Raw genomic sequence first — 14,778 nt, forward strand, 5'->3', positions numbered from 1 at the left:
GTCTGAAGATTTCATGTCATACAGCAAAATAAGTGCACTACTGCCCCCTAATGGTGACTCAAAGATGATCAGGCAACCTTGTGCTCATATGTTGAGGAATGAAGCGATTTCACTTCATTTGACATGACAGAAGTCGTTCAGTGGTAGTTCTATAAACCTTCCCTCATGGCTGATCAGTTAAAGGTGCTCACATTATACGGCAGGTTTTCATTTCTGTGTGAGATCACTTGAGCATGCATAACTCTGAAATACGTTTCCATGGCACTAATGCACAGCCTGCCCACCCATATTTACCTCAAATAAACCTCAGACTGCATACTCAACTGCTACCAAACTTAAGTGTTGCCAAGCAACAAAACTCTTTTCTGCCACCTACACATTATGGGATGTGTGGGAAACCAGTGCTCATACCAGTGTAACTATAAAAAGAATGAATTTGCTTATAAAGGCCAGGCCAGAGCACGTATTTCACTGTTGGTTATATTAGAACTTGTGTGATTTTACAGAGGAGAAGGTGACAGTAATTACCCACACATGGCTTATTCTGTCAAGTGCAGTATGGGTATTTTATTAGCTTGTGTTCAAACAAAAACATTTTCAATGCAGTGGCCTTTTGAAACAGAAACTGGCACTTTTCTCAAATTCAAACCTATCATTTTGACTTTTTTTAAAGTCCACGAAACATAATTCCTCACAGCATCATTAGCATGGAGAGAGAGATAAAATAATCCATAAATTAATTCATTTGGAAACCCAGTTGATAAAAGGCGGAACTAATCTCTAACTAAAACCAAGGCTTTCATGTAGTTTCAGTGTTTAACTGATCCCTTTGCGGAGCACAAAGGCAGCAATGTGGAAACAAATATGAAAACAACCAACCTCTGTCAACTGAAAAAAGTCTCACAGTATAATATGAACAACTAAAAATGATCTTTTCAACAGCACCAGGTGGCTTGTAGTCATGCCCCATGCATGTAGAGTAGGCGATGGCAGTCCAAGAAAGCAACTATCAAGGCACAGGTATCGCTTAATTAATGAAGCATCATGTGACTTGATGACATGTTTCAGGCCTCTGCAGGACAGAAGTTCTGTTGATCGGTCTCTCTTAACGAAAAATTTAGTGCTTTTTGGTTGTTCTGCATGAGCTCAGGAGTTTTCAATCAGACCTCTATGTTGATTTTAGCAAAGCGGTAGTGCAGAGAGGTGGGGTTGCGCAGCAGCAACATTCCTCTGTGTTCCATCGGCTGGTTGACGAGGGTGTTAAGGAGACCGGTGACACTGACAAACCCCAGAGCCTCCCCACAGCCCGCAGACAGGGAGAAGTCGCCCTGAGTGACCCAGCCGAGAGTCACCCGGGAGCAGTGAGAGGTGACACTCGGCAGAGGATCCGGCCACAGACCAAAGATGAGGTCTGACGATGATTTGGGGTCTTGGGATGTGGTGGAGTTTGGTTCAGACGCAGCAGGAAGCTCTGACTCTTTTCCCTCAGTCTTAGAAGATGAAGAGGACGTAGCAGCTTTCTTGGGGCCCTTCTTCCTGCGTTTAATTCTGCTTTTAAAGTGGTCTCTGTGTGGGGGCTCCTGGGGGCCGCTGCTGCCGGGCCCTTTGTTCAGCAGCTGCAGGTCCTCTGCGGTCGGCACACACACCATGGCGTGGAGCTCCGGTTTGCCCTTGGACAGAAGTGACAGGCGCACCCACACCAGACTCATCACATGTGCGGTAAGAAACGACGTCGCAGCTGAGCGATCAAGAGGGGGCACCTCCCCTGCACGGCACTGCTTTTGACCTTTAGATGTCGTGGGTCTGCACCAGCCGGAGAGCAGCCTGAGTGACTTTCTGTTCCTAGGAAGCATAAAAACAACCAATATCCATTTTTAACAGGCGATTAATAATCAAAGATAAAGCTGCATTTTCATTGGCCCCATTAAGCGTTCTGAGAGGCATAAAAACTTTTTTAATTCCTAATGCTGAAAACACAAAGGCAGCCAATGGACAGTGAAAATCAATCCAATTTTTCTCTCATAAAGTCAGCCATTACTCAGAGCTTGTGTGATGGTTTTATGAGGATAGATGCAACTCTTCCCGTCTCCTAATCTCCGTGATATATTGCAGCAATTTAAGTCTGGATGTACTTTGGGTATTCTCATCAGGGACATTATGATGAAAGGGAGGTGGACTGGAGAAGCACCATGCATCAAGCCTGTCAAAAGCGGCACTGGGGTCTCTTAATAAAAAATAGGAAAGAAGTAAGTGATGATTGGAGCCCAAAGCCCCCAAAACTGCACATTTCTGCTCAAGGGGCCTTTAAAAGTCAACGGCATTAATATTGTTAGAAGTGTGATTTAGATGTTGTTAAATGTCTGAAGGGAGCTTGGCATAAACCTACAGTGGGTGTGTGTTTTGAGTCAGTACTGATTTTAGTTTATTTTCACAATAAGGGAGAGGATTAAAAAACGGAATAAATCACAAACATGAAAAAGACAGACCTCAGAACGGTGACGCAGCTCTGAGGCTTTGTTGCACAGATATCTCTCTGTGATGTCATCTCCTCCTCCATCACTGTGTCAGCCTCTGTTGTGGTTTGGGTCTGCCGGTCTCCTCTCCTCTCCTCTCCTCCTTCCCTCGAGATAAGCTCCCACTCCTCGGCCAGCTGTTGCCACGGGCAACGGAACGGTGCCAGACAGCCATGTTTAATGTAATTGGTCCTTTTGGCGGGCGGACGCCTACAGAAGAGGTCGGAGGGTCAAACCCTTGTCAAACTGCCGGGGCAACCCTGCCAACTTATGTAACAAATCATGCCTGCTGAGCAGCGGATAGTCGGGGGAGAGCAGCTTGCAGCCTTATTACCATCTCATCTGCATGGTGGGAAAGATCTGCATAATGGAAATTAACTGGGGTCAGAGCTTTGGAGTGCTTCTCTCTATCAAAACCTCTAATCCACTGACATTTTCACCACTTACTTAGACTGCGGGCAAGTGAATATTATCTTTTCCGAGCAGATGATTGTACAGTCATATGGTACACGGTAAACAGACCACTACAAAGCATCTTCCAGTGTTTCCCACACATACACTTTACAGGTATACTAACAGCCACAAAAGTACATTTGACGACGCAGTTTTTTATCTTTTTATCTGGCCCAGAGACCAGTGGGCGATCTCGCTCCAAACTCCCTGTAAATGCACTGATTGTGGTGTGACCTCTCCTCTTTAATGCAGGCCTACTTATGCTGCTGTTTTGTAAAAGCCTGTAAGTGCACCCGCTTGGTGCCGATGTCATTCGGTTCCACGCTGGTTTCAATCGTTTCAGTAGGCTACGTCATTAACGACAAGCCTCCTCCACACGCGCCTCACCAGCCAGTTGTGGTTTTTGGACGACTTTGGGGAGAAGGGGGTGAAGCAATGTGAGCACATTAAAGTAAACACGATGTTAAGGTGGACAATTAAGTAGAATTAAAATGCTGAAATAAGAAATAAGCTTCTAGAAACAGTAGTGCATTCTTTCAAATGTTTTCAATGGACAAATATAACCCTGTCCTCCAGCATGGTATCATTATCACCTTACTTTATGTTTATGTAACTGAAAACATTTCCCCTCACAGTTTAAAGGGTCACTTCAACTTTGCCAGTGGTTGATTAAAATATATTGTTGAAACATGTCCATAAGTAAAGACCTTCTATTTTCTGGCCAAGTTCTTAAGATCCTGTTTTCTATCAGCAGGCTGACAGACGAGCTAGATGCCAAAATAATATTACAAGATACACAAAAGCTTTGGCAGCACAGGATGTCCCCACTGAAAACAGTCCTTACCATGTTTCTGATAATAATAATCAAAATCAGCGTTACCATTTTTGGTTCCTGCTCACGCTTCAGCTGACCTTTTGAACTTGTGCAGGAGCTCTGCCTCCTGCTCCTCCTGGAAACGAACGCCCGCAGGGCAGTCTGGGTAATCGTGGGGGAAGTGGGGAGCTCCTTTATTCTGAGCGTGTTTCAGACTCATGTTCAGCCCTCCGATGCGAACTCCTCTGTACACCTGGCAGAGGGAGAAACCAGGCAGAAAAGATTTTAGGGAACTTGACATATAAAGCAAACCTGAGGCCGTCTACTCTGCCTTTAAATTTCAAGGTACATTTAACATTTTCACAGTTCATGTCCAAACAAAATGGAACTGCTGCAAAACATGGGCGAGGCAAACAAATAATGAAAACATCTTTCACGGAGCGTTCCATACTGACATCCAAGGTATTATTCGCTGTATACATACAGCCTCACAGCACCTCAAGTGGAAACCTACACATCTGTAGTTTGAATAAAACCCATATCATCCAAATCATACCAAGCAGGCCTTATCACTCTGGCATTACATATGTATTAATGTCTAAAAGAGCCACTATTAGAATATATGAAACCACTATTTCCCAGCAGAAATGAAGAGATAATGAAGTCAGATTCAATCAAATAAAAGCAGCGTCCATGCGACCTACCAGTGGCACCCAGAAGGCCATGCCCCATCCTTTAGGAAGCAGCAGGTCCCATCCAGCACCCCAGGAGCTCATCTCATGTCCCACCTGCTTGCCAGGCTGGTGAACCAGCAGGATGGGGACTCTGCCCTGCAGGGGAGTGGGGCTCAGCCTGGAGCCCGGCACCAGCACCTCACTTCTCATACGGTTCAAGTCCTGCAGGCAAAGCAGAAAATGCTTGTGGTAAGAGCAACGTCTAAGCTTATCTGCACTTTCAGAAATAGAGATATTCATGAAAGACATAGAAGAAAGTGTATATAAAGGCACACGCAGTATGCTGGAAGCAAAGGTACAATCAGGATTACTGAAAATGACTGGATGACTCTTCTGGTAGTAACATGAACTACCTGCTCTGATATCTTGTTATCGGTGACGTTATCACGGACAAACTGCTCCCACAGGTAAGTCTGACAACAGTGTTCTGGTACTCCACGCAACATCAGCTCCCTCCTCTTCTCCTCGTCCACCTCTGAAACAAACACACGGCATGCTCCTGTATGACCAGCATCCTTAGTGTCGGGACAAACACATGAAGCTCTCTACATCTGATTTAAAACCCAACATCTAAATGAGCGGTGAACTGATGATGGTTTACGAAACACAGTCAGCTGTGGAAACGTGCTGTTACAGTCCCTCATTTACATATCATTTACATGATGCCTCTTAAGGACCTTAGCATCTTTTAAGGAAAGACGTAGAAGGAAAACAGATGTGTGTTTATGCTAAAAATCATCCTCACCATCCACAATTACAATAAAATCATAAAGTTGATACAAAACATGGTTTTGCTCTCTATAGCTAATTTCCACATTCATGACATGACATGTATGGGCTGAATGTTAATCTAAATCACTCGTTTAAATTAGATTAAGGCATACACTTATGTATGTATGTATGCCTTGTGCAATTATGCAACGGCTGCTTTGAGTGACAGCTAGGCGCTAGGTTTCGGCAGCCAGGCTTCATTCGGCCCACCTCTGCTCCACCTCCAGAGGTTTGGCAGAATTAAGCATTACCAAGATGGCGATGGCCACAGCCACTGACACTGAGCCTCACGAGGGTTCTTCACAGACCTATAGGTGATGTCATGGTGACTATGTCCATGCTGTATGTGATCTATGGTTGAAACCAACCCCTCATCTTTTCAGTATCTCTTCATAGACAGTGAATCAGCTGCTGTCGGTCACTGAGGGAGTGTTTGGAGTACAGGGTCCTGCCAGGATTCGAACCTGGAACATCTGCATGGCCAGGCAGAGGCCCCCCCGGAGCACAGAACCAGATGTGTACTCACTGAAACAACCTCAAGACCAGAAACAACAGACTGATTCTGTGCTCAGCTGTAGATATATGTCTTATTTAATGGTCAGGTTTCTGTTGGCATATATGAAAAGGAACATTACGTCCATCTGCACACTGTATGACGTAAAAGTTCACGCTAAGAAACAGAGTATGATATGATACCAGTTATTGAATGATTCAAGTCTGGGGAAATAATCTCTGCTTTTCATGCTCTTTTAACCACGTGTATCTGTACACTAACAGACCACACTCCATCTGTCTGGTAGGTCAGATTGTACCTTGTGCCTGCTTTACACAGGGCAAAGCTTTAACCTTCTTTGTTGGTAACGTCAGCCTGGGGTCATCTACAGTCAGACCCAGCACTGTGCCTGAGGGGAGCTCTCCAGTCGAATAGATGCCTGGATGAATTACAGTGATAGTTAGTTAAGTATACACACACCCAGACAGATGGCAAAAAAGGGACTCGTATGTGACAATAACAGCGATATTTTGATTAATACTGAGAACAGAACGACAGACCTTTCAGGATGTGATAGACATCAGCTTGTTGTCGATGCAGATGCATCTTGCCCTCGTCTTTGCAGTGCTCAGGCCACCAGAGGGAAGAGGGCTGGGATTTACTCATTTCCTTAAAAGAAAGAAGAAATCCAATAAAACACACTTCTTCGCTGTGATGAAAATCTATTTCAGAGGCTTCTTGTGTTTCTAAAACTTTCATTCTTACATCACAGTCTGTAGCGGCCTCCAACGTTTCCGCCAGAACAGAATGTGACTGTGGTCCAATCAGGCGATACCGTACAATCTCCATTGTGAGATCACTGCAACAGATCCATGAGGTGAAATACCAAAATTTCAGACAAAACAATTCCTATCACCATTTGGAGTGGAAGTTATTCATCCAGGGCAAATATTACGCTGTTTGCATCTCAGTGAAATTCAAAACTACACCAACTTTATAATTATTCCAGTTGAGTTTGACTTCCAGGTGACTGGGGTGGTGGGAGATCTGGTTCCATCTCCCACGATCTTCTTGGCCGGAGGTCCACTGTCATCCTTACAGGTTCGCTTTCTCTTGGCTCCAGTTACCTGCTTTGCTTCAGGGATCTTTTCAGACTTCGGTTCCAGTTCTAGGGTGGAAACAACCTCAGGAGGTGTCACCACTGCAACAACTGGAGGAACTACAGCCTCACAGCACTGGCACACAGTTTGTAACTCAGGAAGAAGGTCCTGCAAGGAGCACACAGTTACTGGAGTTACTGGTCTGGCTGACTTTGTCTCTCCTTTTACTATCAGATCTACCAAAATTAAACCTTGCACCATAAAATTCATTTACATTTTCCATGATATATATCAAAGCAAAAGCTAATATTTTATATTTTCCTAAGGCAGTTATTCTGATTTACATCAGCCAACAATAACCCATTACACCCCTAAAATCCACTGTACCTTTTTAATAGTGGGGTGAGCCCAAATCCACAGCTGCCTGTGGGTTGAGCCTTGTGTCCGGGGCCTCCAGAGAAAGGTGACAGGGCCCAGAGGCTGTGAGGGGTACTGTCCTGCTCTGTACACCACCACACTGCCTTGTCTTCGCCCTGACAGGCTGAGTGCTGCAGCAAATGTAGGACCTGGAAACACGCACCACGTGTTTATTACTCCACATTAAACTTGGAACTTACAACTTGCGTCACATCAAACACCGAAACCTCTTAGAAGAGAGTGCTGATCTGCTCTTCTTTGATAAGACTGTCTGTCTCTTAACAGGACACAGACTACCTCTCAAAACTCAATAGTAATGATGCACCTTGGGCACTTTGAATAAAGACAACATGTATGTATTGGTGGATGGAGTCGGAGGCATTCTCACCAGCCTCCTTGCTGGTCAGCTGTGACAGAGAAGCCAGCAGCTTGTCTTCCTCTCCCTGTAGCTCTATGCAGCAGTAGTAAGAAAGGTCCTGGGACGACAAAACCAAACCAGTCATGTTTATCTTGCTGCCACTCCTTACTCTGTGACAACAATGATATCCAACAAACCAGTTCTTTGACGGTTACCTGCAGCAGGCAGTGGCTGCTCATTGCCCTGTAGCAAGGCCGGTAGCATTTGTATGTGGGTCTGTCCCCGAGGCAATAGCCCCACTTTTTGACCATGTGGAAGCGCTTGGCGTGCCAAATGTGTGTCTCCAGCCACATGTTCTTCCTCTGCCGACGGTTAAACTCCAGCAGCAGATTTCCGTGACGGCGGCGGGCTTTGCGGCTCTTGCTCTTTGCCTGTTCCTTCTTCTTCTTTGAGCCGGCCTGGAGGCTCTTCTCCCGCTGGAGGAGGAACAGAAATGTCATGGAACATGTCAGAGGTACTCAGAGAGTGTTAAAGCTGCTACGTGAAACAGGCCTCCGAGTGTCAAGTGGGACATTAAGATGTTAAAAGGAGACATTCTGAACTTTACCATTCTGTTGGCCACATCTCTCAGTCTGCGAGGGAGCCGCTTGGTGTTGTGGCTCATGGCCCGTCTCCTCATGTGTTTTGGCAGGGCTCCAAACACATGGCAGCTGCCCGTTGTCTTGGTGACTGCTTTCAGCATGGCGCCCACCTCTGTCGCCCTCGCCCTGGCAAAAGCTCCAGCTGAACAGGGATGGGAGCAAAGGAGAACAATGGAGGCGCTGAGTTTTAAATTGATCTGACTGTGACACTGCATTCCCAGTTCATAATAAAGTCGAGATCAGTTTCTGTCATTTTGTGACTTTATATATCCTGAGTTGGACTAACTGTTCACTGGAAGGAAAGAAATCTGGATCACATGAAAGCAATGGACCTAAAAATAAAATCTGATCATTTTCTCCAGCTTGCAGAATATCTAATGATGAAAGATGAATCTTAATAGTTATCCATATTTCTCATTGGACAATCACAAAGGTTGGTGAAGTAATTATGTAATGAGCAACACACAACACTCTAACACAAGAACTCCTGATTTACAGTATGCAGTAAGTAGTAGAAATTGGACAGTGTCTTCACCAGTGATGTACTTGGGCATCTCCTTGGCGTAGCCTCCACCATCTTTCTGGTGTCCACGGACCCATCCACCCAGCTGGTGAGGGTTCTTTGTCCTTTCTGTAGACGGATGAACATTAGATGAACCCTTGTCGTCACCTCCACCTTTGGGAAGTTTGTTATTTATTAATTTCATGGCCAACACAAGCAAAAATGAGAAAGTGTCTCAGGCAGGCAAAACAGACAACTACCTTGTGGCCACAGACCCTACTGTCTATATGGCAAGATGAGCTCTGTGTCAAAAATATAACTTAAATATTCTTGTTGATGATACGCTTACTCAACCTTCACATTCCTCACTCAATCTGCACATGAGCAGATTATTTCAAAGTTACTGATGTAACTGTCTGACAGAGTAAACCAGGGTGGAGCCAGCAGCTGGTTTTACTCCACCAAACGACTCCCTTCAACCCTGACTGTTGCTCACGACATTACAAGTCCCTTTATATGAACTCTGTCCTTGCTTGCTCTACGTCCACAGTGAGATTCTGGATAAACTTAAGAGAGTTAATTGTATAGATTTAGCGTTGTGTTTCTTAATACTAATTAAACCACACGGAGTGACAGGGATGCATCATGCAGACTGAAATTTGCTGACAATGCAGCTGCGAGAGGAGACGAGGTCATGGGAATAAAGGGTGGAGAGGTCACATACAGCATCACAAGAACACATGCAGACATTTAACCCTCACGGGTAAATAAAGCAGTAGTACCGGTGACCGGGGAGTCTCCTCCGTTCTGTGTGCTGCTGGATGGATACTGCACACTGGCCGGCTGGTTCCTCATCTTCTTCCCCCGCATCTTCACTTTAGCTGCGGACATTTTCTACAGAAAGCAGAACGTCACGTTTGAGACGCGAATCGTCAGTCTTGCTGTTTGCCAAACGACAACATAACACCCCAAACACCTAACTTTCATGACTTGCTAAGAGTGCTAACGTTAGCTAGCTAGCCACGTTACTTCACGTCAAGTAGAGTTTTGGGTTTAATAAACAAATACACAAATACGACACATCTAAAAATTAAGCATATAGTGGTTACATTCCGTGTGTTCACCTCTAAATTTCCCAGTACGCGTGTTTGTCAGAAACTTTGTTCAAAATGTACGCGTCTTCCATTTACCCAGTTAGCTACCATGTGAGTCTCGCTCAGGCTGCTTGATTTTCATGTTTGCTTCCGGTCATCGGTGTTCATGGGAATTGTAGTATATCGGCGCAACTAAAAAGATATAATGCCAAACGACCGAATTTCTCATTGAAATAATGCCATCTTGTCTCACGACCAGATTTTATTTGAGCATAGAATGTGTCGGTATACTCGTTCTTGTGCCAGAAAAGGAAAATAAAACACTTTTGTGCGTCTACACTGTCATGTACGGTAAGACAGCAGCTGCGCTTGTGTCATTCAGTGGTCCTGCAGCTTTTCCTTCTCCTTGGTTCCTGCACGCTGTCGCAGCACTTGTTTCATTCACTTGGTTTGATTGCATACATACTGAGCAGAATGGCTGCAGTTATCAGGAGGATTATCAGCACAGCAAAAGCTCCTGCTGCTATCGGCCCTTACAGGTGAGATAAGATGAAACTTCAAGTTCGTCAAGTGACAGATGGCTCACTGCTGACGCTGTAGGCCCAGTTTGCCAGTCAAAACAACGTTCATAGACCTCATACTAAGAGTGTTAGTAAGATGTTAATAGAATTCTGGCTCTTTATAGTTCCTCAATATAATCATACAGCTGTGTTTAATTGCACTGTGTCGCCCAGTCGTCGTGGTTTGAGGTGGAGCAGCAGTCACTCAATGAGACGTGCGTAGGAGCAAAGTACAAGTTTTTTTGGACTTGGATTGCACTTTAAACTTTGTAAACTATTGTAAGGCTAAGCACGCACACTGGGCTCTTAATTAAAAAGTTTCCTCAATGCAGCTCTCTCTTTATGGAGTTCAGTATGAATGCGTTAAAATGCAGCACTGGCTGACAGTATGCTGAGCTATTTTACGTTCAGCATATTAATGGACCTTAAAGAGAAAAGAGATCATTAGTCTAAATCTATATTTGTCTATCAAACAGAGGTGTGTATCTTTGTCTGATGATTCATTATCTTTAAAATCCCTCCTTTGAACACACAGACTTTCAGCAATGTGAAACCACATGAACTCTGGGAGCTGATAAGAAAGAAAAGTAAGAGGAGGTGTAGTGAAGTAGAATAGAGATAATACAAAGTACAAAGAGGCATGCAAACACAAAGACTTTTTTAACCCACATTTTAGCATTCACAGAAACTTTAGAAGTGAACATCTGGATTTACTGTCTGCTCTCCCTCTGCAGCACTGGCCAAGCAGATATCACACAGCTTTTAATGTCATGTAGATGATTCTTCGCTCCTGTTTGTGTGTCTTCCAGCCAAGCTGTATTGGTAGATCGGACCATGTACATTTCAGGACAGCTGGGGATGGATCCTGCCAGTGGACAGCTTGTGGAAGGAGGTGTTCAGGCTCAAACCAGACAGGTAGATTACCCACCGTAGACCACCCTCCCATCACTCATTCATAAACTAGGAGCGCTGTAGCTTGTCTCCTGTTATGATGAGGATGATGTGGTTGCTTGTCACTCCACTTTATTCTGCTCACTGAGTTACTATATCCTCTGTTTCTCATATCCATCAAGAAACTGCCACAGTAAGAATAAATGCAGTATATTGTATGATTAGAATTTATAATTGACAGTAAGTCAGTTTGAACATTGCTTTAGGAGGCTCCTCTCGTGTCATTTCAATCTCATCTTCTATCAACTTGTCTCCGAAACTCACAAATCAAAATGAAATACTAAAGAACGAGGCACCTCCATTTTTCCACAGGCTCTTGTGAATATGGGTGAAATCCTCAAAGCTGTTGGATGTGGTTATGAGAATGGTGAGAAAAACTTTACTTTCTGAAAAGCATTGTACTTTGAACAGATCATATGGTGAAGAATTCTTTCATCGCAAACCTAAACTTACTTTTTCCTGTCATGTCCTGCAGTTGTCAAAACCACAGTGCTCCTAGCTGACATGAATGACTTTACCAATGTCAACAATGTTTACACGCAGTGTAAGTATCACTGATTCACTTATTAACTGGATTTTTTGATTTGCAGTTTGCTGGTGAGCCACTCTAAAAAACTAACAGTTCATCACTTACATCTTGCAGTCTAGAACTTGCCACTGGGTGTCACCACAATCCAAGGAACCTGCATTAATCAGGCGCAATTATGAGTTGTTAATAGGTGACACTTGGTTGGCTTGAAGCTGCCTCATCATTGCTTTTGTACATACTGTCTTTATTCGTACTCAGATTTCACACCATAAATTGTTTTCTTGTTTTGAGTGCTTATCTATGGTGACATACTCTTTCATTCACTGTAAAGGCCTTCATATAAAACCCATCAGTCACACCACCATATTTGTCTGGGCACATCCTTGCGAGTATTGCTATCCTTGAATTTGCCTCCTCATAATGCGGATATGACAAGGCGGATCCAGAGCAAGTACACTCAGAGGTTTGAAACAAATGTTCAGAAACGCAGCTGACTGTGCTGGAACAGTGACGTTTGCTGAGTCACAAAGCAGAGTGAAACCTGAGCTGCTGCTGCTGCTGTCAGTGGATCACGCATTAAACTAAACGTCAGACAACATGCCGCATCCAATGCTCCACAGAAGGCCAAGAAATCCTTTAATCATGCATATAGAGTAAGACTTAAATCCATATGCACCATATTCATTTCAGTGTCATTTGAATTAGTTTTGTATTAACAAAAGAATGGTAACAGGAGCATCTCTACACTCACTGATGCTCTTGAAGGGAGGAAAGGAGTCAATATTAGAGGAAAAAACTCTGCCTTCATATATGTGTAAGGTGTGGCATATCATAATCTGATTCCAGGCACTTGAGTGGATGGTTAACAATAAAAATTCCTCAATAAATATGGATCAAAAATACACTCACAAGTACTGGGACACTTGCCTTCCTCTGAACCAGTATGACAGGTGTTTTGTTCTCATGAAACTAATTAGGAGTTGTACCAGGTTGAAGTTGGGTGGGGCTGTACTGATGTCACTGAACTTATTGAACCGGTAAGAATTAAAAGGGTCCTAGTTTTGCCGTAGCAGGTTCCACAACACTGACCAGATGAGATCAGAGACATTCGAATCAATTGTGAAAAGGTCTAATCAAGCACAATAAGTGAAAATACCTGTGTGGGTATCAAAGCTGTGCAGTGCCCTTAAGCACTTATTGTTGTGGATTTTGTGCACTACATTTCCCAGAGATCTCTTGTCTGTTTTGCATCGAATAAGTGGTTGTAGTTGTTTTTCAATGAAATTTGAATTTCTGTAGGAGATGCCACTTTCAGCTACCTTTTTTTTAATTTTATAAAGTGTGTAATGACTTTGTATGGGTAACAGTATACTGTGTTTTGCAGAGAAATCAATGTTCTTTTCTGCTGAGCAGGAAATGATAGAAAACATCAGTAAATGCATCAGTAAAACTGAAACTTTGGAGAGCATGGGAGAGAGTGTTGCCCCAAAGCACATACTTGACTGTGTGCAAGATCACTTTTCTTACTGAACACCTGACCTCAATGTTAGGAACAACAAATACAGAAGTTGTCATAAACTGTATTTGTGTTTAGTCACAAAAACTCTGGTGTAACTACGAACACTAAGGACTGCTTGTGCAGACTGACTGGGACAATGGAACCGAGCCCCTAATTAGTGTTATCAGTTAAAGTTGTGCTTTTCTTGCTGTGACAGACAGCAACGTACAAGGGCTCTTTTTTTTATTAGTCAGTGGCACAAAGTAGCAAAACGAGTGTTTCATATTAACGTGTTGCTGATTATATCTTCAAATCAGAGGTGGAAACCATGACATTTGACTGAAGTTTGGCCTCATGTTTGCTGTAAACACATCCCTCTCAGAAATCACAAATTAAACTATTGTTGGTGTGTCAGACTGTAGTTCTTCACTCAAATTTTCAGGACATGCCAAAGCTCAGCCCTGTCTGTTTCATGTTTGAATATGCGTGTCTTGGTAACCTCATGTCATTGAATGTACCGATGTGTCTCCAGTCTTCACCACTAACTACCCAGCCAGAGCCGCCTACCAGGTCGCTGCTCTTCCCAGAGTAAGTATTTGATGAGACGTGCTCTTGTCCATTGATCTGTCGTGGATTCAGACTGAGGTGTTGTGTTGTATGGTCTCTCTCTGTCTCTCCAGGGTGGACTGGTGGAGATTGAAGCAGTGGCTGTGTTGGGCCCTCTGACCAATGCTCTCTAACAAGAACATATATCGAACATTAAAACAGGAAAACCTACAATCACTAACAAATAATACAGTATGTGCCTTATTTTGTAGACTAGTCAAGGATTGATCAAACAAAATTCCTGTACAGCACTAATCCTTTCTATGACAAAAGCATCATGTTTGTCACCTCTGCCATATGCATGCTGTAGGTCAGCTGGCAGACTAACAGCAGTCAGGCGCAGCAGACTTTCTCCTCTCTCATTAACATTGATGAGACGTGTTTGGAGACAGCCCTGCATTTTAAATCCCCCCTCCTCACATTTCACTGACAATCGCTGTTAAGTATCGAAGCTTGCTTGCACTTACTGAATTACAGTATTGTCATGAGCTATTCTCATGACTGAACAATGGATGGATAATCAAATATTACTCAATAATACATATTTTAATGTGATGAGATGGTGATTTGTTTCCTTGATAAAAACAAAAGTATATGCAGGTGATCACTGTGTGCTGTGTGTCTCTTATTCTTTCTTAGTGACTAGTTCTCATATATTGGATATCTGTTGATACCTTGAGGGTTGTACAGGATAGAAAACCATTTCCACATGAGGACAGTATGGGTTAGGCCTCAGATCGTGGT

At 43.6% G+C, this 14,778-nt stretch overlaps 2 protein-coding genes across 2 annotated transcripts; one reads left to right on the plus strand and one right to left on the minus strand.

Moving 5' to 3' along the window:
* Nucleotides 1–188: 188 nt before the first annotated feature.
* On the minus strand, nucleotides 189–10,012 carry pop1 (POP1 homolog, ribonuclease P/MRP subunit). Its single transcript, XM_076736287.1, has 16 exons — nucleotides 9,921–10,012; nucleotides 9,579–9,690; nucleotides 8,830–8,970; nucleotides 8,261–8,436; nucleotides 7,869–8,129; nucleotides 7,684–7,771; nucleotides 7,266–7,444; nucleotides 6,772–7,046; nucleotides 6,544–6,637; nucleotides 6,339–6,447; nucleotides 6,098–6,217; nucleotides 4,868–4,989; nucleotides 4,485–4,676; nucleotides 3,879–4,033; nucleotides 2,487–2,723; nucleotides 189–1,842 (listed from the first exon to the last, which is right to left on the minus strand). The coding sequence occupies exons 2-16, from the start codon at nucleotides 9,685–9,687 to the stop codon at nucleotides 1,161–1,163; spliced, it is 2,940 nt and encodes a 979-aa protein (XP_076592402.1). The 5' UTR covers nucleotides 9,688–9,690; nucleotides 9,921–10,012; the 3' UTR covers nucleotides 189–1,160.
* A 260-nt stretch (nucleotides 10,013–10,272) lies between these two features.
* On the plus strand, nucleotides 10,273–14,638 carry LOC143324767 (2-iminobutanoate/2-iminopropanoate deaminase-like). Its single transcript, XM_076737485.1, has 6 exons — nucleotides 10,273–10,429; nucleotides 11,260–11,365; nucleotides 11,714–11,768; nucleotides 11,877–11,945; nucleotides 13,961–14,016; nucleotides 14,109–14,638. Exons 1-6 carry the CDS (start codon nucleotides 10,365–10,367, stop codon nucleotides 14,166–14,168), a joined length of 411 nt encoding a protein of 136 aa, XP_076593600.1. The 5' UTR covers nucleotides 10,273–10,364; the 3' UTR covers nucleotides 14,169–14,638.
* The last annotated feature ends 140 nt before the right edge of the window (nucleotides 14,639–14,778 follow it).

This window comes from Chaetodon auriga, chromosome 8 (genome assembly GCF_051107435.1).
Source record: "Chaetodon auriga isolate fChaAug3 chromosome 8, fChaAug3.hap1, whole genome shotgun sequence".
Taxonomy (NCBI): Eukaryota; Metazoa; Chordata; class Actinopteri; order Chaetodontiformes; family Chaetodontidae; genus Chaetodon; species Chaetodon auriga.

Bases quoted from the DNA above. Each gene is read 5' to 3' on its own strand.
- pop1 (XM_076736287.1), bottom strand. From the start codon at position 9,687: ATGTCCGCAGCTAAAGTGAAGATGCGGGGGAAGAAGATGAGGAACCAG. The intron at 6,218-6,338 runs GTCTGTCGTTCT...TAATTCATCCAG, and splicing joins TGTCTATCACATCCTGAAAG to GCATCTATTCGACTGGAGAG. The intron at 1,843-2,486 runs GTCTGTCTTTTT...TATGCTTCCTAG, and splicing joins AGCTGCGTCACCGTTCTGAG to GAACAGAAAGTCACTCAGGC.
- LOC143324767 (XM_076737485.1), top strand. From the start codon at position 10,365: ATGGCTGCAGTTATCAGGAGGATTATCAGCACAGCAAAAGCTCCTGCT. The intron at 11,366-11,713 runs GTAGATTACCCA...ATTTTTCCACAG, and splicing joins TTCAGGCTCAAACCAGACAG to GCTCTTGTGAATATGGGTGA. The intron at 11,946-13,960 runs GTAAGTATCACT...ATGTGTCTCCAG, and splicing joins CAACAATGTTTACACGCAGT to TCTTCACCACTAACTACCCA.